Source organism: Mobula hypostoma, chromosome 5 (assembly GCF_963921235.1).
Source record: "Mobula hypostoma chromosome 5, sMobHyp1.1, whole genome shotgun sequence".
NCBI lineage: Eukaryota > Metazoa > Chordata > Chondrichthyes > Myliobatiformes > Myliobatidae > Mobula > Mobula hypostoma.
This window is the reverse complement of record NC_086101.1, coordinates 110,844,982-110,866,608: the sequence shown is the minus strand read 5'-3', so window position 1 is coordinate 110,866,608 and position 21,627 is coordinate 110,844,982. Positions and strand designations below refer to the sequence as shown.

General features: G+C 43.4%; 1 protein-coding gene across 2 annotated transcripts in view; it reads right to left on the bottom strand.

Moving 5' to 3' along the window:
- Window positions 1-21,627, bottom strand: part of LOC134346913 (AP-1 complex subunit sigma-1A) — a 104,068-nt gene that overhangs the window by 24,704 nt on the left and 57,737 nt on the right. The window contains exons 1-2 of one of the 2 annotated variants that reach the window (XM_063048755.1): window positions 20,101-20,188; window positions 18,489-18,667 (exon numbers count right to left, since the gene is read on the bottom strand). In XM_063048755.1, coding sequence (XP_062904825.1) covers window positions 18,489-18,667 — 179 coding nt within the window. In that variant the 5' untranslated portion in view covers window positions 20,101-20,188. Of the gene's footprint in view, window positions 1-18,488; window positions 18,668-20,100; window positions 20,189-21,627 lie in introns of those variants that run through there. The other variant, XM_063048754.1, reaches the window with a different exon arrangement.

The following is a 21,627-nucleotide window of genomic DNA, read 5'->3' as shown; positions in this document are numbered from 1 at the left end:
ATCTGATCTCAAACTGAGCAGAAATTCTGACAGGCCCCATTTGCTTTTTAATTCTAGGGCTACTCATACAGGTAACGACACCTGTGATCTCAAACTGAGGAGGAAAGTCTGATCTCAAACTGAGTGAAAAATCTCTTTGTGAAATACAGTTGCTGCCTCTCCTCAGAGCCTGACACTTCTCAACCAGTAGAAGGAGTCTCTCAGCAGTTTCCCTTAATAATGGTACAAGTTTCAAATAAATCTGCTGTGTACATGTAACTCGGTTGAAAGCAGTACAGTTGTCCCTCGGTATCTGCGGGGGATTGGTTCCAGGACCTCCCGCGGATACCAAAATCCGCGGATGTTAAGTCCCTTATATAAAATGGCGTAGTATTTGCATATAACCTACACACATCCTCCCGTATACTTTAAATCATCTCTAGATGACTTATAATATCTAATACAATGTAAATGCTATGTAAATAGTTGTTATAATGTATTGTTTAGGGAATAATGACAAGGAAAAAAAGTCTGTACATTTTCAGTACAGACACAACCATCGTAGCTCTTCTGGGAACGCTGATACTGCCTCAGCATCAGCCGATGCCAATTCTCCCGTGATCTTTAAGTTCTTTAGGCTATAGCGCTTTACATAGCTGGCCAGCCATCCCTTACTAGCCTTAAACTCCTTCCTCTCGCTCACAACACAAGTAGCGAACGAACGAGTCGCGAGGCAAACAATGCTCAAACAATGAGTGCTGGAGAGAGACTGAGCATCTGTGAAATGGCGGGAGGCTACAGCAGGGTATGCCTACACATCACTTCATTCGTGTGGATTCAGCATAGTGCTCGGCACGCAGCAAATTCAAGTTTTGCTTTTTGGAACTTTCTGGAACTTCTTTTTTCCGAATATTTTCAATCTACCATTGGTTGAATCCGTGGATGTGGAACCCGCAGATACGGAGGGCTTACTGTACTGAAGTCACAGGTTTTAAGAGGAACATTAGGTGAGCTATTGGATGTGTAAATATTGACTAATCATGCAGAGAAAGAAGTTGAAACCTAACATTGGGTGACGAGAAATTTCAATTTGGTTCATTAGTGCCTTTCAGGGTCTGAAATCCACCATCCCTATTTCGTGCAATCAATACAGGACTCCAGATCTGTCAACTTGTTAACCCCACATTTGCAATGGACCATAATTGCTGTTACTGCCACTAAAATAGATCTGCTGAAAATAGGTTCCTTAAGGTTCTTATTGCCAAGGGTGATAATGGGGATAAGCTCCCACCACCTATTAAATGCTCCCAACAGCGTGCACCTCAAATAGCCTCTGACAACCAAGTCCAGCTCCTGACCTTCATGTGTGGCTTAGCTACTAGGCCCAGTGGAACTGTTTCTACTGACAGAAGAAGGGGCAAAGGTGGGTTACTGGCATCTTAAAACCAGTCGCTCCAGGCAGATGGGACTCATCAGCTGTGATTGGCAGCTCACCTAGAAGGAAAGCATTCCAAGAGAAAGCTTTGGGAGTAAAACCCAAGGGAAAAAGATCCAGAGCTGGAGTCCCTAAGGCCGAGTTCAACACTGACTGGCAACTCCTGCGATGCTGTTGATGCCAAACTGTGTTGGTCTCTGCCGTGTCTTTGGGTTCACCATATGCAAGGAGAGCAGAAGCTTGCTACATGGGCAACAGTTTGCTCTCCATGTTGTATTACCCTGGCTTGTGTATCTAGACAGCTAGGTCAGAACATCTAAGGTCGACACTGACCAACAGAGGTCTCTTAAAATCAACATCCAACCCATGAATAAACTAGGAACTTTACAATACAGGAACAGGACTTTTGCCAATAACATCTGTGCCAAGCATGACACCAAATTGAACTAATCCCTTCTGCTTGCATACCCCTCCATTCCACTATATTAACATGCCCATTTAAAAATTTCTTGAACGCCACTGTTACAGCTGCTTCCACCGTCATGTCGATGGCCAATTCCAATGTAGTGCAACACTTATAGCTCCAGCGATAACTGATTTGAGTTCCGGGTGAGGTTCCTCCAGGTGCTCCAGTTTCCTTGCACATTCCAAATGACGTATGGTGAGGGTTCATAAACACGAGAAACTCTGAAGATGCTGGAAATCCAAAGCAACACACACAGAATGCTGAAAATCAGCAGGTCAGGCAGCATCTATGGAAATGAATGAACAGTCAATGTTTTGGACAATTTAAATCCCCGACCAGTTAGATTGAAAAGGCATGACCAGAGATGCGGGTCAGACCAATTCTGCTCGCTACTCCGCAACATTTACTGGGCCCTGTGCTGAACTGAGGCTGAGGCTGAGACCTGCTCCGGGCTCCACTATCTAGGTACTCCAGGCAGTTTACCGGGCTCTGTGCTGAACTGAGGTTGACACTGTTGTCTGCTCCGGATGCCCTGGGCTTCATGTCTGGAGACTCACTTTCACTGTGAATGCCATTTGCTTACTTTTATTGGATTTGTTCGTCTGCACATTGGGTGCTTGACGGTTTTTTTAAATGGGTTATTTTGGGTTTCTTTGCTTTGTAAGGAGATGAATATCAAGGCTGTATACTTCATACATTCTTTGATAGCAAATGCACTTTGAACTTTGAAATGACTGAACAGTTATCCAAGTGGTTCATTCACTAATATTCATTGGGAAGTACCGATGAAGGGTCTCAGCCTAAAACATTGACTGTTTTTTTCCCTTCCATAGATGCTACCTAACCCCAAGTTTCAAAAGCAGTTTTTCTGTGCGTTACTCTGAATTTCCAGTATCTGCAGAATCTTTGTATTTATATCTTGCTCTGATATTCTAGCTCCATCAAAATGAATGGGGATTAGGAGGTTAAAGTCGGGCGAGGGTCGATGTTCCCTCTAAATTTTAGTAGTCAGTGTGCGCAAAAATCTTATGTTGTGCAAATTTTTTTCCTGTGACAAAAGTATGTGCACACTGAATGCACACATGGGACAATTTATGTAGGTTTACAAAATATTTGACATAAAACTGCACAGAATAACAACAAAATAACATACATATTTAAGTCACACACACAAAATGTGCTGGTGAACACAGCAGGCCAGGCAGCATCTGTAGGAGGAGGTACAGTCGACGTTTCGGGCCGAGACCCTTCGTCAGGACTAACTCAAAGAAGAGATAGTAAGAGATTTGGGAGGGCGAGATCCGAAATGATAGGAGAAGACAAGAGGGGGAGGGATGGAGCTAAGAGCTAGAAAGTTGATTTGCAAAAGGAATATGAGGCTGGAGAAGTGAGAGGATCATGGGATGGGAGGCCTAGGGAGAAAGGAGGAGGGGGAAGCCCAGAGGATGGGTAAGGAGTTATAGTGAGAGGGACAGAGGGAGAAAAAAAGAGGAAAAAAAGGGGAAAGAAAAAAAATCTAAATAAATAAATAAAGGATGGGGTACGAAGGAGAGGAGGGGCATTAACGGAAGTTAGAGAAGTCAATGTTCATGCCATCAGGTTGGAGATAATTAATTTTTATCATATTTAAGTCAGTCCATTATTTTTTCTCTCCTGTCTTTGGCATTTACCCATTCTTTGTAAACTCTTTCTTGACTAATAGAACTTCTATCCCATTGATAGCTTTGATTCTCATTAACATATCCAAATGACATTCACCTAAATGGTTTCTCAGCTTGTTTTTGAGTTGATTTATTAGGCTAAAACCTTGTTCACAGTCCGCGCTAGATGCAAGAAAGGTTCCCCCAATGTCCATCAACTGTGCAAGGTCGCAAAACTGTTCATTTTGAAGTACAAATGCCACCATTTGAGCAAAGTTTGAAATCGGTTTGGATTTAATTTTTTCTTGCACGGAAAATTTGAAATCATTAAACTGTCAAACTATTACAATATTTTCAGCTAGAAAATGTTGATATTTTAGACATAAGGCATTAACTTGTTCATCACCAAATGTGAAGTCACAATCTACAATTGCTGAGAAATCAAAAGCTGGCAATTCTTGTACCTTAACTTTGATCTCTTCTGGGTTTGATAGTTTTCGCTCTCGCTCATCTGCACTCAACCGTAACATGTGTAGCACTCCTGTAACGGGTAATGACGGGTTCTGTTGCCTGAGCTTTTGTACACCATCCAAATGCGATTTACTTGCCAAATGACGCTTCAAAAAGTCAAGTTTCCAAATATCATCCCACTTCTTTCCACTAGCAAATTTTCCAGCAACTTTTGCATCACGACAATACAAACAGATAACTCCAGTTTCCAAATCATACATAAATATGTCTCATAGCTGAACGTTCATGACCTCATGAGCTTTTGGTATAACAGTTTCTACTATTTTGTTAAGCCATTCAACTTTAAACAAATTTGCAGTTCTTTTGAATTCGACATAGTGAGTCAATATTTTTTCCTATAAAAACTTAGTAAGCGATCTACAGGATTTGAAACAGATCTTTGCAAACTTTATGATATGAACACTGTCCGCCAAACATGGCTGCTGCCGTGATGCAGCTGTACAAACCGGAACAGGATAGGTGAGGTGACGTAAATTAGTGACGTGCATTGTGGTATTTGAAAAACCGACTAACTAGTTAACAGAAACAGTTAGCTAAAAGATATTTTTAATAAGTATAATTATTAACTACTACATTATTTTAGGTAACTAACCTTTTGTGCACACATTAATTTCTTTTGTGCGCTGGTTGAAAAACGTGTGTGTGCGCACACGCGCGCAGCTTAGAGTGAACTATGGTGGGGGTTCAATCAGTTTTTAGCCTACTATCCAAAAATATGCTGCATGACCTGCTGAGTTCCTCCAGTATTCTTTGGATTTCCAGAGTCACTTGAGTTCATGAACCACTATCCCTACCTTACCCGAACACAGCTTCTCACGTACAATTCAGGCATTGAACTCAAGATCCTCACCACCCAGTCAGTGACTCCAGACCCAAAAAGGTAGTCAATTTCCCACCTCCAAAACGGCCTACTAGGTTGCTGAGCACACGGACAAATAAACACTGGCAATAAATGCAACGACGCCCACTGCTCATGAATGAGTTATTGTAGCAACAAAAAAAATTCTGCCTAAATTTAGTACCACTGACATACGTTGTGAAATTTGTTTTTTTGTAGCAGCAAATACATAAAGCTATAAGCTACAAGAAGAAATAAAAAAAAACAGTACAAAATCAGTGCAAAATAATGAGGTAGTGTTACTAGATCATTCAGAAATCTAATGCCGGAGGGGAAGAAGCTATTCCCAATCTGCGCCTTCAGGCTCCTGTACCTCTTCCCGAATGGTAGTAATGAGAAGAGGTGGTGGGAGTCCTTAATGATGGATGTCACTCATTCAGGTATTGGCTTTTGAAGATTGTCCTTGATGGTGTAAGTTCAGCCAGCTCCATCATGAGTACTAGCCTTTACAGTGTCGAGGACATTTTCAAAAGGTGATGCCTCTAAAAGGCGGCATCCATCATTAAGGACCCTTACCACCCAGGACATGCCCTCTTCTGATTGGCACTGTCAGAGAGGAAGTACAAGAAACTGAAGACACTCATTCAATTCTTTAGGAACATCTTCGTTCCCTCTGATCAGACGAAGGAACAGTCCATGAACACTATCTCACTACTTTTTCTCTCTACTTGCACTAGTTATTTAATATTGTAACATATTTCTTATTGTAATTTATAGTATTTTCATGTATTGCACTGTACTGCTGCTGCAAAACAACAAATTTCACGAAATATGTAGGTGATATTAAACCTGATTCTGCTGCTAAAGGTGGGGAGGCCAGTGCCCATGATGGAGCTGGATGAGCTTACAACCTTTGGCTTTTTCTGAGCGGCCCTTGCAATGACCAGTGTTGCTTGGCAACCCAAATTTAACACCGCAAGACACAGGACCACAATTAGACCATTTGCCCATTGAGTCTGCTCTGCCATTCCACCATGGCTGATCCATTTCCCTCTCAGCCTCAACCTCCTGCCTTCTCTCCGTATCCCTTCATGCTCCGACTAATCAAGAATCTATCAAACTCTGCCTTAAATATACCCAATACCTTGTCCTCCACAGCCACCTGTGGCAACGAATTCCTCAGATTCACCACTCTCAGATTAGAAAGAATTTCTTTCGCCAATGTTCTAAATGGATGTCCCTCTATCTGAGGCTGTGTCCTCTGGTCTGAAGACTCCTCTACTATGGAAAACATCCTCTCCACATCCACTCTATTGAGGCCTTTCAGCATTCGATAGGTTTCAATGAGGTCCCACTCTTTCTTTGGAATTCCAGTGAGTAGAAGCCCGGAGCTATCAAATGTTCCTCATACGAAAAGCCTTTCAATCCCGGAATCATTTCTGTGAACCTCCTTTGAACATTCTCCTGTACTGTATCAGCACACCCTTTCTTAGGCAAGGGGCCCAAAAAGGAAACGGGAGGAGAAGATGGCGGCGCGACGCAGCTCACAGCAGCCACTCTGGTGGTGATGTCTGTTATTTGTCAAGCAGGGTGCCGTGCACAATCCTGATTTGATGGAGACGGACGTGATAGCACGGAGGAACATCTGGTGAAACTTCTGAAATGCCTGCTTCACTGCTGCTACCACTGTGTGGTCCAGAATCTCCGGAGAAGAAGGTCCCAAGTCCTTGGCTTTGCTTGTTGCTCGGTGGCCGGGGCAGGGTGGAAGCGCTCGGCAGAGGATGGTGCTCGGAGAGGCTGTGTCGGAGGGGCTGGTCGGTAGCTCGGAGTTTTCGGACGGACTCAGAGTCCACTGCGGTGGGTGCTTCCAATGGTGCTACATCGGCAAGTTTGCGGCGCTTGGAGGTTCGTGGCAGGGAGAGTTTCTCCCTTCTGCTGCCTGCGTGAGATGATGAGTCTATCGGGACTTTGAGATTTTTTTTTACAGTGCCCATGGTCCGTTCTTTATCAAATTATGGTATTGCTTTGCACTGTTATAACTATATGTTATAATTATGTGGTTTTGTCGGTTTTAGTCTTGGCTTGTCCTGTGTTTTCTTGTGATATCAATCTGGAGGAACGTTGTATCATTTTTTAATGCATGCATTTCTAAATGACAATAAATGAGGACTGAGTGTCCTCATAATCTAAAAAAAAACTTCTCATAATACGCCAAGTGAGGCCTCAACAGTGCTTTAAAAAGCCTCAACATTACATCCTTGGTTTTATATTCTAGTCCTCTCAAAATGAATGCCAACATTGCATTTGCTTTCCTCACCACAGATTCAACCTGAAAATTAACCTTAAGGGAAACCTCCACAAGACCTCCCAAGTCCCTTTGCACCTCAGATTTTTGAATTTTCTCTCCATTTAGAAAATAGTCTACGCTTTTATTTCTTCTACCAAATGCACAACTGCCAAAGGCTAAATAAGTAATCTGAAGCTGAGATTGCAAATTAATTTACTGTGTCAGTTTACACTTTACTCCACATTGTGCCCAGGAAGCATTACAGAAAATCAAGAGGATTCACTAACAGAAAGCTTGCACAACGTAATCCATTTACCGAATGCATCCAAGCAAAGCCAAGCTTTCTTTCTGGCCATTAATGTACGAGTTTACAAAGCAGTAACCTTACTACCGACATTCATATTGGGCTCAGTGTGAGGCAGGTTTTAATTTCAATTGCAGGAAGAATGCTGTAGGGGTGAGGGGGAAAGAATGGAACGTGAGTGAGAAAGGTAAGGAGTTTTACAGGGATGGTTCAGGGGCAGGTGGAAACAGAGGTCACAAGAGGAGCAGGGGGGTGGTAGATGAGGTAGAAATCTTTTGTGGGAAGGAAGAGAATTTTTTTTAAACTATGAGAAGCATATTTAGGATAGACAGATGGTATCTTTTCTCCCAAATTCGGGCATGCTTTTGAGATGAGACGAGGAAAGTTCAAAGTTGTAGGGCTTCGTGTCTGTGAGCTCCGTGACGTTTACTCCGCTATGCATTGAATTGAGGCCAAGGCTGTGGGCCTGCTCTGGCTGTTCTGGGCTTTGCGTCTGATGTCTCACTTTCGTTCTAAATGTTCTATGTTTACTTTCATTGTTTGCATAATTGCTTTTTTTCCTCTCTCTGCACATTGGGTGTTCATCGGTCCTTTTTTTAATGTTTTGTTTGGGTTTCTTGTTTTGTGGCTGCCTGTAAGGAGATGAATCACAAGGTTGTATAATGTAAAAATATTTTGATAATAAATGTGCTTTGAACTTTGACGTGTGTGGCAACTGTTTTTTTTAAACAGAAAGTGCTAGGTTCCTCAAATGCAGGGATGGTAATGGAGGCAACCAAGACAGTGTCATGTTAATGGGAATTTATTTTTCCCCCTGGAGTGGTAAAGGCTAAGGGGAGACCAGATGGAGGTAGAAAAGTTATGGGGGAAAAGAGGAGAAACGTTTATAAAATTATGAAAGGCAAAGTAGAACACTGGCAAAGTGGTTTAGTGTAATGCTGTTACAGCACCAGTGACCCAGGTTCAATTTCACCACTGGCAGTAAGGAGTTTGCATGTTATACTCATGACTGTGTGGGTTTCCTCCAGTTTCTTCCCACATTCCCACAGATGGTTAATTGGGCACACGGGTGTAATTGGGCACTGCAGGCCCATTGGAAGGGGCCAAGTCTCTAAATAAATAAAGATAAAGATAGCTCACATCTCTCCCCAACCCCCAGGGTTGAAACGTCTAATATGACATGGTATGCAAATAAGGAGAGGGGGTTAAGTTCAAAGGAGGTGTGTGGGACAAGGTTTGCTTTATGCAGAGAGTGGAGGCTGTATATAGAACGCATTGCCAGGGGTGTTGGTGAAGACAGATTATGATAGAGGTGTGTAAGAGGCTCTTAGATATGGACAGGAATATGCAGAGCATTGAGGGATAGAGACCATGCGCAGCCAGAAAGGATTAGTGTGACTGCCTAAATACTTCTTAAATGCTGCTATTGTGTCTGCTTCCACTATCTCTCCTGACAGCACGTTCCATTCTCTGTGAAAAGACTTGTTTTGCAAATTTCTGTTAAAAATGTTCCCCCCTCACATTAAACCTCTGCTTTCTAGTATCTGATACTTCCATCCTGGGGTGGGGTGGGGGGGTGGGTGGGCAAACTCTTGACTACAGTCAGTGGTCACTGTATTAGGTATCTCCTGCACCTCATAAAGTGGCCACTGAGTGCATGCTCATGGTCTCCTGCTGCTGTAGCCCATCCACTTCAAGATGCGATGTGCTGTGCATTAAGAGATGCTCTGCTGCACGCCAATTTCATAACCTGTTATTATTTGAGTTATTGTCACCTTCCTGTCAGCTTGAACCAGTCTGACCTCTCTCATTAATAAGGCATTCTCGCCCACGGAACTGCCGCTCTCTGGATGCTTTTTTGCTTTCACACTACTCTCTGTAAACTCTAGAGACTGTTGTGTGTGAAAATCCCAGAAGATCAGCAGTGTCCGAGATACTCAAATCTACCCATCTGGCACCAACAATCACTCCACGGTCAAAGACACTTTGATCACATTTCTTCCCCATTCTGATGTTTGGTCTGAACAACAACTGAACCTCTTGACTATGTCTGCATGCTCTTATGCATTGATTTGCTGCCATGATTAGCTGATTAGATATTTGCATTAACGAGCAGGTATACAAGTGCACCTAATAAAGTGGCCGCTGAGTGTATCCACTTTGTCAATGCCTCGTAGAATTTTTAAAGAACTTCTTTCAGATCTCCCCCACCCTCTGATGCTCCAGAGCAAACAATCCAAGTTTGCGCAGCCTTTTAATAGTTAATTCTCTCTCCTCCAGGCATGTCCTGAGGTGAATGAGGCAATGGATACAGAAGCTTTAATCATTTAGCTGCCTACTTCCAGGCAAGCAGGGAGAATTTCATCAGACTTCCAACCTGTGGATGGAGTTAGGAAGTGAGTCACTCACCACAGGGTAACCCAGCTTCTCATTTCCTCTTGTAATCCAAGCAATAACGTACCTTGTATTCAATAGTGACCATCTCCTCCTCCGCAGAACACTAATCGATGTTGGCAGGCTGAGTGATTCAGATGATGCTGAGCTACATCCTAGGATGAGCTTGGACACATGAGCAGTGATACAACCTGGGATCATCAAGTGTTTTGGGTCTTTCAACATCAGACACCCACTCCCAGGTGACTCAACCAGAGCTGATTAAGGCCTGGCTTGCGTCCCAGCAGCATTGGTCCACGAGTCACACCTCTTGATCCACAGCCATCTGGAGGCTTGCTCATCAGCTTCTGTGCTGGTCTTGATGGCTCTTCTCTTTGCAGCCCCTGTTATGCCAAGGTGAGAGTAGGTTCTGCAGTGCAAGCAACCAGCAAAACCCCTAGACCCCACCTCTATAGGCTCGCATTGTGCCCTCTACCCCTGCCCCTGGCACTGTTCTACAAGCTCCTGGTAAATGGCTTTCTTACACTCAAACACCTCCTCAATCAGACTTCCCAAAGAACAGTCAGTATTACCATGACCACCTGCTTCAAGGTTTCTGACAGAATCACCATGTCAGGCCTCAGGGATGATGATGTGATGAAGTCAGGGAACTTGTATAGAATGAAAGAGAAAGAGGGTCAAGGATGGAAAAGATCATTTTAAAGAAGGGAATTCAGCCTTTTGATCACTTGTATCTACTCCATCATTCAGAATTTGAATCATGTTTATAATCACTGACATACATCATGAAATTTGTTGTTTTGTGGCAGCACTACAGTGCAATACATTTAAAAAATGATGTTACAATAAGAAACACTAAAGAAATAAATAAGTAGTGCGAAAAGAGGGCAAAATAGTGAGGTAGTGTTCATGGACCGTTCTGAACTCTGATGGCAGTGGGAAAAATGCTGTTCCTAAACTGTGAGTGTGTATCTTCAGGCTCCTGTACCTCCTCCCTGATTGTAGTAACTAGAAGGCATGTCCTGGGTGGTGCGATTCCTTAATGATGGATGTCGCCTTTTTGTGGCATCGCCTTTCTGAAGACGTCCTCAGTGGTAGGGGAAGCTGGTGCCAAGATGGAGCAGATTGAGCTTATAAACCTCCACAGCCTCTTTTAATCCCGTGCAGTGACCCATCCATAACATACAATGCAATCCGTCAGAATGATCTCCAAGGCACGTCCGTAGAAATTTGCTGAAGTCATTGGTGACATACCAAATCTCCTCAAATCCTAACGAAGTATTGTCGCTGGTGTGCATTCTTCATAATTACATCAATGTGCTGGGTTCAGGACAGTGCCTACCATTTAATAGGATTGTGGTTCATTGTTAACTTTCATGTCACTTCCCTGCACTACCCCTCTATTCCTTAAATATCTGAAAATCTATCAGTCTCTGTCTCGAACAGACTGACCCTGTGTATCCTTTTGGGTGAAGATTTCCAATGGCTCTGAATTGCCAATACTGTTTTTCGATTTGTTTTCAAAAGATCACTATTCGTTCTTGCCAATTCAAAAGTCATGTAGATTTCATTTACTTCATCTTCAGTATTGCCCTCAGCATTATCAAGCAACCTCCCATCCGTCCCACAATCTCTCTGACCTCCTACCATCAGGCAGAAGGTACTGCAGTATAAGATAAGGACTCTTATGCTAGGAAATAGCTTCTTCCCCCAGGCTGTGAGACTTCTGAACATCCAGCTATTGCTCGGTACACATTATTATGATGGCGCCAGTAGCATTATATGATCAGACATAATACAACCTCCTATAGGAGGTTGAATTAAGCCATTCAGCCCATCGAGTCTGCTCCACCATTTCCTCATGGCTGATCCATAGCCCTCTGAATCCCGTTCTCATGTCTTTCCCCTTTCACGCCCTGGTTAATCAAGAACCCATCAACCTTTGCCTTAAATGTACCCAGTGACCTGGCCTCCACAGCTGCCTGTGGCAACAAATTGCACGGATTTATCACCATCTGTCTGAGGAAATTCTTCCTCATATCCAAAAATGTGCTATTGTATATGGTATTATACACAAAAGTATATGATAGTAAACACAGTATTGTATATTTAACATGTTGTACATATATATGCACTTTGTCAACTTGTACATCTACAATTTTTTTATTAACTGTTAATTTTATTTTATGTGCTGTATGTGCTATTTGTACTGTGCTTTGCACCTTGGCCCAGAGGAATGTTGTTTTGTTTAGCTATATACAAGTATACAGTTGAATGACAATAAACTTGAACTTGATCTTGCCCTGTACAACAAACCAAGGAATCAATCCAATTAAGATTTACTGTTTTCCCTCTATCCTTCCTTCGGCAGAGAGAACTGATATACAGGACACACCATATGCAGTTGCACCAGGCTTCTACAATAGCTACAGAAACTATTCTTAGAGTCAAACAGCAAAGAAATATGTTCGAAACATAGAAAACCTACAGCACAATACGGGCTCTTCGGCCCACAAAGCTGTGCTGAACATGTCCTTGCCTTAGAACTACCTAGGCTTATCCATAGCCCTCTATTTTTCCCAGCTCCATGTACCTATCCACAGTCTCTTAAAAGACCCTATTGTTTCCACCTCCACTGCCGCCGCCAGTAGCCCATTCCATGCACTCATCACTCTCTGCGTAAAAACTCTTATCCCTGACATCACCTCTGTACCTACTTCCAAGCACCTTAAAACTATATCCTTTCATGCTAGCCATTTCAGCCCAGGGAAAAAGCCTCTGACTATCCGCACGATCAATGCCTCTCATTATCTTGTACACCTCAATCAGGTCACCTCTCATCCTTCATCACTCCAAGGAGAAAAGGCCGAGTTCACTCAACCTATTCTCATAAGGCATGCTCCCCAATCCAGGTAACATCCTTATAAATCTCCCCTGCACCCTTTCCACATCCTTCTTGTAGTAAGGCGACCAGAATTGAGCACAATACTCCAAGTGTGGTCTGACCGGGGTCCTATATAGCTGCAACATTACCTCTCGGCTCTTAAACTCAATCCCACGGTTGATGAAGGCCAATACACCATATGCCTTCATAACCACAGAGTCAACCTGCGTAGCAGCTTTGAGTGTCCTATAGACTCGGACCCCAAGATCCCTCTGATCCTCCACACTGCTAAGAGTCTTATCATTAATACTATATTCTGCCATCATATTTAACCTAACTAAAATGAACCACCTCACACTTATCTGGGTTGAACTCCACCCCGTCACTTCTCAGCCCAGTTTTGCATTCTATCAATGTCCCGCTGCAACCTCTGACAGCCCTCCACACTATTCACAACACCCCTAACCTTTGTGTCATCAGCAAATTTACTGACCCATCCCTCCTTTTCCTCATCCAGGTCATTTATAAAAATCACGAAGAGTAGGGGTCCCAGAACAGCTCCCTGAGGCACACCACTGGTCACTGACCTCATGCAGAATATGATCCACCTACAACCACTCTTTGCCTTCTGTGGGCAAGCCAGTTCTGAGATAGAATTGTGCTCACTGTCTCCAAAATGCTTTCCCACTGAGAGACCTGACACTTGACCAGGTTCATTTCCCAATACCAGCTCAAGCACAGCCTCTCCTCTTGTAGACATCTGCATATTGTGTCAGGAAACCTTCCTGAACACACCAAACAAACTCCACCCCATCTAAACCCCTCGCTCTAGGGAGATGCCAATCAATATCTGGGAAGTTAAAATCTCCCACCACAACAACCCTGTTATTATTACACCTTTGCAGAATCTGTCTCCTTATCTGCTCCTCCTGTTACTAGTTACTATTAGGTGGTTTGTGAAAAACACACAGTAGAATTATCGACTGCTTCCTATTCCTAACTTCCACCCACAGAGACTCTGTAGACAACCCCTCCATAACTTCCTCCTTTTCTGCAACCATGACACTATCCCTGATCAACAGTCCCACTCCTCCACCTGTTTTGCCTCCTTCCCTGTACTTTCTGAAACATCTCAACCCTGGCACTTGAAGTAGCCATTCCTACCCCTGCACCATCCAAGTCTCTGTAATGGCCACAGAGACTTCAGCAGAACTGATCCATGCTAACCCAGATGCACAAAGCTAGTCCCATTTGCCCATATTTGGCCCTTTGCTATTCATGTACCTGCCCCATTGTCTGTTAAAAGTCATTATTGTACCTTCCTTAGCCATTTCTTCTAGCAGCTCTTTCCACACCCTTTCTCTTAAATGTTTCCCTTTCACCTTAAAGCTCTGCCTTATAGTTCCTGATTTCTCAACGCTGGGAAAATAGTCTGTGTTCCTTCTCCCTTGTTACCTGGGAGGGGGGGGCATGGTACCAGAGCAGTTAGTGTAATGCACCGGCTACAAGTTTGTGGCTCGGTTCCCTCTGCCGTCTATAAGGAGTTTGTACTGCTCGTAATCACGAGGGTTTCCTCTGGGTTCTCCAGTTTCCTCCCACATTCCCAAGACATATAGGTTTGGGGTAGTGAGTCATGGGCATGCTACGCTGGCGTGGATACCTGGTGACATTTGTGGGCTGCCGAGCACAACCCTCACTGATTTAATCTAATGCATGTACATGTGACAAATACAGCTAATCTCTCCATGCCCCTCATGGTTTCATACAGCTCGATAAAATCACCTCTCAGTTGCCTATGTTTCAAGTCCACACCTGGCCAATCTTTCCCTGGAACTCAGTCTCCCCCTCTCAATGAGACCATAAAATATAGGAGTAGAATGAGGCCATTTGGCCCATCAAGTCTGGTCCGCCATTTAATGACGGCTGATCCATTTTCCCTCGCAGTGTTAATCTCCTGTCTTGTCTTCTCCCCATAATCCCTTATGCGCTGACTAATCAAGAAACTATCAAACTTTGCCTTCAATGTAGCCAATGACTTGGCCCCCACTGCTGCCTGTGGCAACAAATCGACAGATTTACCACTCTGTGGCTAAAGAAAATCCTTCTCATCTCCATTCTAAAAGGACTCTTCTCTGCTCTGAGGCTATGTCCTCTGGTCTTAGATTCTCCCACCCCAGGAAACATCCTCTCCACATCCACTCCATCGAGGCCTTTTAACATTTGATAGGTTTCCCCTCATTCTTCTGAATTCCAGTGGGTATAGACCCAGAGCCATCAAATGCTCTTCATATGACAAACCTTTCAATCCCTATGATTCAGTCTTGTACATACCCCTCTTGCAATAAAAGCCAGCTTTCAAACTGCGTGTTGAACTGGTGTATGAAATGATTCATGTGAAAGGACGCCCAGAACTCTCTGAACACTACACATCATTTAAAAAAAGAGTCTGCTTCTATTTTTTCATCTATGTTCGATGACCTCACATTTTTCCATTTTATTTTTCACTTGTCACGTCCTTGTCTATTGAAGCAGATTTTCCTGGAATCTAAACATCTCTCTACACTTTCCCCATAGATCACACTGCCACCTAGCTTTGTATTTTCAGTAAACATGAATCTAATACACTCAAATAAATCATCTGAATATTGATATAGATTGAGAAGAACTGGGGTCAATTGCAGTACCCCATTGAGTCTCCCAACAAATTGGACCCAGTAGTTATTATTCTCCATTTTAGTTATAGAGTCATAGAGGTACAGCATAGAAACAGGCCCTTCAGCCCACCTAGTCAATGCTGAAAAACCATTAAAACTGCCTACTCCCAATGAGCTGCACCGGATATAGCCCTCCATATCCCTACTATCCATGTAACTGTCCAAACATCTCTTAAACGTTGATATCGAGTTCACCTGGACCATTTGCGTTAGCAGTCCATTCCACACTCTCAGGACCCTCTAACTGAAGAAGATTCCCCTCATGTTCCCCTTAAACATTTCACCTTTCACCCTTAAACCATGACCTCTGGTTGTAGTCCCACCCAATCTCAGTGGGAAAAACCTGCTCACACTTACCCTGTCTATACCCCTCATAATTTTATATACCACTATCAAATCTCCTCTCAATCTCCTACTTTTCAAAGAATACAGTCCTAAACTACTTAATCTTTACTAATAACTTACATCCTCCACACCTGGAAACATCCTTATATATTTTCTCTGCACTCTTTCCACCTTGTTCATATCCTTCCTGTAGATGACTAAAACTGCACACAATACTCTAAGTTAGGCATCACCAATGTCTTGTACATCCCATCTCCTGTACTCAATACTTTGATCTATGAAGGCCAACGTGTCAAAAGCCTTCTTTACAACCCTATCAACCTGTGTTACAACTTTCAATGAATTATTGATCTGTATTCCCAGATCCCTTTATTCTATTGCATTCCTCAGGGCCCTACTGTTCATGTGTAAGACCAACTGAAGTGCAAAACCTCACACTTGTCTGTATTAAATTCCATCTGCCTAAATTGCTTTGAGATGTCCTGAAGAGCAAGCCCTTGCAGCCAAGGCAACACCCACCAAATGCTGGAAAAACTCAGCAGGCCAAGCAGCATCTATGGAAAAGAGTAAACAGTTGACATTTTGGGCCGAGACCTTTCTTCAGGACTATAAAGGAAGCAGAGAAGTCAGAGTAAGAAGGTGGGGGAGGGAGAGAGGAGGAAGAAATACAAGGTGGCAGGTGCTAGGTGAAACCAGGAGAGGGCAGAGGGTGGTGAAGTAAAGAGCTGAGAAGTTGATTGGTGAAAGAGGTAAAGGGCTGGAGGAGGGGAAACTGATACGAGAAGATAGAAGACCATGGAAGAAAGGGAAGGTGATGGGCAGGTAAGAAGAGAGAGAAACAGGAATGGGGAACGGTGAAGGCAATTACCGGAAGTACGAGAAATCGATGTTCATGCCACCAGATGGGAGGCTTCCCAGTCGAAATACAAGGTGTTGCTCCTCATCGCAGTAGTCGGAGAGGCCATGGGCTGCTATGTCGGAGTTGGAATGGGAAGTGGATTTGAAATTGGTGGCTATCAGGAGATCCAGTGGAAATGAAATGGCTGGCTACAGAGAGATCCTTACAGTCGAGCAGAATATGTGCAGGGCAATGCAGTGTGTTCTGTCATATACTATGTAGATACAAAAGGCTTCGGGAAATCAGAAGGGGACTCATTTGCCACAAGATACCCAGCTTCTGATCCACTCTGGTAGCTAACAGTATTTAAGTGACTGGTCCATTTCAGCTTCTACTTATAATAACCATCCATATCTGATAGTTTCTTACCACACCTTGACTGAAAGAGAGTGAGGAGGGGAGAACTTCAAGCCAGACTGAAACCCTGGGGAATGAAACTTCCTCTCCCCAGTATCTTGTTAACAAACGTACAGTCACTGAAGAATAAGACTGAGGACCCAAGGACCAAATTGCTATACCAGAGGCAAATGAGGAACTACTGTATTCTGTGTTTCACGGAGACATGGCTCACTCTGGACTTGCCAGATATGGGCTTCGCAACAGAGTAGATGGACCGGACTGCTAATTTGGAGAAGGTTGAAGGTGGAGGTCTGTGTTTCAAGATAAACTCTTTGTAGTGCTCCGATGCAATGGCCCCTTGTCCCTTACCCCTGACCTGGACCATCTAATGATTAAGTGCCAACTGCTCTCCTTACCAAGAGCAGTCTCTGTGATCCTGACCTCAGCTTACATACCACCAAAGGCAGATATTACGCACTTTCAAGATATATTGAGTGCAGCAATTAGCAAGCAAGAAACAGCCTACCCTGACACCTTTCAAATAATAGTCAGAGACTTCAATCAGGCCCGGTGGTTGGGGACCACTGTACTAGATCAGTTCTAACACAGTGCTTTGTCATGAAACATCAACAATTCTTTCCCTCCCATAGATGCTACTCGACCTGTTGAGTTCTTCCAGCAGATTGCTTGTCGGTGATGGTGATGTGAAATACTTGTGGGACATTAACATAAGGAGTATTCATTAATAAATCCATTTGGGAATTCAGGAGAAGATTATTTGCTTTACCCCACCCACTGAGCAGATGTACATGAAACTCTGTTGCAGGAAAGTAGCGTCTATCATCAGAGACCCCCACTACCCAGGACAGGAGCCACAGGACTCACACCACCAGGTTCAGTAACAGTTATTACCCCTCAACCATCAGGCCCTTGACTCAAAGGAGATAACTCACACAACTTCACTTACCCTGTCATTGAAATGCTCCCACAACCTCACTTTCAAGGACTTGTCATCCCCTGTTCTCGATATTTATTTATTATTATTATTATTATTATTTCTTTTTGTATTTGCACAGTTTGTTGTCTTTTGTACACTGGTTGAATGCCCAAGTTGGTACGGTCTTTCATTGATCCTGTTATGGTTATTTTTTGAAATAATTGAGTATGCCTGCAAGAAAATGACTCTCACAGTTGTATATGGTAACATATATGTATTTTGATAATAAATTTACTTTGAACTTTCATAATGTATAGTTCACTCCCTCAGGAACTGATTTATTTGTATGGAGGAAACAATAAACACAATGAAAATGCTGACAATACGCTGAGATGTAAAGGATTGGAGGAGTGAGGAGTTTAAACAATAGGACAGAGAGGCTGAGCCGGATGTTCTGTTCCTGAGGATGTGTGATGATTAGCACAATCGGGACCCACCTCTTGTAAACAATCTTCAGGTCCTTCCACTCTAGAAAGCTGCACATCTTGGGCTTGCGGCCAAGCACTATCTGCATCAGCTCTCGCCCGAGCTTCTTCTTCTCCTTCTCCGACATGGCAATGTACCACTTCTGCAGCCTCAGCTTGCCCTGCCGGCTGAACAGCAGCATGAAGCGCATCTGTGGATCCAGAGCAGGGAGAGAGAAGGTGAGCCAGCGGCGGACACGAAGGTTAAACAAGAATGGGTGGGTAGGGCTAGTTCTCATTTCAAGTTTGAGTTCTGTTTAAACACATATACGCACAGAGGCAATGAAAAACTTAGTTGCAGTAGTAGCATCACAGCAACATATGCCCTTGAATGGAAAATCCTACAAAAGTAGTGGATATGGCCCAGTCCATCACAAGTAAAGCACTCCCAACCACTGAGCCATCTACATGAAATGCTGTCGAAGGAAAACAGCATCCATCATGAGGACCTCCACCACCACCCAGACCATGATCTCTTCTCGCTGCTGCCATCAGGAAGGTGGTACAGGAGCCTCAGGACTCACACCACCAGGTCCAGGAATAGTTACTATCCCCTCAACCATCAGGCTCTTGAACCAAAAGGGAACAACTTCACTTGCCCCATTATTGACATTCTCCCACAACCAATGGATTCACTTTCAAGGATTATTCATCTCATGTTCTCGATATTTATTGCTCATTTATTTATTATCATTATTTCTTTGTTGTGTATTTGCACAATTTGTTGTCTTCTGCTCTCTGGTTGAACGCCCACATTGGGCGGTCTTTCATTGATGTTATGGTTATTATTTTATGGTTTTACTGAGTATGCCCACAAGAAAATGAATCTCAGGTTTGTACTGGTGACATATATGTACTTAGATGATAAATTTACTTTGAACTTTGAACATAACTACGCTTCTTATAAGACCATGTGACAGTATGCAGAAGGAAAACATAAAGTTTTTTTTACAAAATGGATCACAATTAGAACAAAATAAATCCAGCTGAATCCAAAGTGATCAAAATGGTTATAGTCTTGCTAAGCTGTGGTGTTTAAGGTTGTGCTGGTTGGTTCAAGAACCTAGATTTATTTATTTGTTTAGAGATGCAGGCATAGAACAGGCCCTTCCAGCCCAGTGAGCCGCACTGCACAGCAACCCACTGATTTAACACTAGCCTAGTCACAAGACACTTTACAATGACCAATAAACCTGCGAACTGATACGTCTTTGGAGGGTGGGAAGAAACCAGAGCACTGAGAGGAAACCCATGCGATCATGAGGAAAACGTACAAATGTCTTGCAGAGAGCGCTTGAAATTAAACTCCAAACGTCGAGCTGTAATAGCGTCATGCTAACCGCTATGCTACTGTGGCAAATGGAAGTAGCTGTTCTTGAACCTGGTGGTGTGGGACTTCAGACTTTTGTACCTCTGCCCGATTATCATGAGCCCCACTGGCCTTGCACCTGTATTTGTTAATTGTCATCTTATTTAGAGTCATTAAGCCCTTGTGCTTTCTGTTTAAGGTTGTCAATTTTATTTTGACTGGCACGGGTTTTCCACGCCTGTGATTATTTAAAGCGGGCTCCCAATTCGCACTTACAGCTGTCTCTGTACGCACTTTTCAAGAATGATTTGTCTTGCAGTGTCACTCGATCAAACCACCAATGTTCAGTTGGAATTCTGATGAAGAAACTCTTGTCTCTGTCTCAACATGGGAGTTTGTTGTTCCTCTCCACTGTTCTGTCATCTGTCAGTGCACACCAAAGAGATCACATCGCCCAGCTGCTGGCAGTCTTTGATGATGGATATCAAGTGACTCAGGGCCAAAATTTATCCCTCATGCTGGGCTACTAAACACATGTAATAAGCTTTTTTAAAATTCAAAAATGAAACAAATATTTTATTGCATTGAAATACTGCGTGGAATAGGCCCTTTCAGCCCTTCGAGCCACGCTGCCCAGCAACTGCTGATTTAGTCCCAAGTGAATCACAGGACAATTTACAATGATCAATTAACCTAACAACCAGTATGTCTTTAACTTTGGGAGAAAATAGGAGCACCCAGAGGAAACCCATGCGGTCACAGGGAGAACATACAAACTCCTTACAGACAGCACAGGGAATTGAACCCAGATCGCTGATACTTTAAAGTGTTGTGCTAACCACTATGATGCCATGCCATCCCATTGGATAATTATATTGGATATTAATAAACACAAGAGACCCTGCAGATGATATTGGATAACCTGAAATAGGAACAGCATGTTTAATACCTCAGGATGAGCCAAGCAGTTTTACAGAAAATTACCAGGTTGCAATGCAAAGGGGAGAGACTGCAGATTCTGGAGGAAGGGAAAAAAATTAAGTTCAGGAAGAACCCAGTGTGTCGGGCAACATCTGTAAAGGGAAGTGACCATTCAACTAATCTGCATGAAGGGTTTCAACCTGAGACGTCGACTGTCAATTTCCCTCCAGAGATAATGCCTGATTTTGGTTCGGTACTCTCTGTTCCCTCAGAGTTCATCAGGAGACAGTATTGAAGGCAGCATGGTAGCATGGTGGTTAGTAAAAAGCTTTGCAGTAACCAGTTGTCAGAGCGGGGTTCGATTCCTTCCACTGTCTGTAAGGAGTTTGCACATGCATTTCCTCTGGTTTCCAAAGACCTATGATAGAGTTAGTGAGTCTTGGGCATGCTATGCTAGCACTGGAAGCAATGGCAACACCTGTGGGCTGCTCAGCACAATCTTCACTGATTTGATTTCACACAAAATATCACATTTAAGATGTTACATCATAAGATATAGGAGCAGAATTAGATCATCTGCCCATTTCATCGATTTTCCCTCTCAGCCCCAATCTCCTGCCTTCTCCCCATATTCCTTTATGCCCTGACTAATCAAGAATCCATCAATTCTTCAATATATCCAATGATTCGGCCTCCATAGCCGCCACCTGTGGCAACAAATTCCACAGATTCACCATTCTCCAGCAAAATAAATTCCTCCCTATCTCCGTTCTAAAAGGACACCTCTCTACTCTAAGGCTGTGTCCTCTGGTCTTGGACTCCCCTCCACCATAGGAAACATCCTTGCCACCCCTACTCTGTCGACTGTTTTTGGCTGTATGT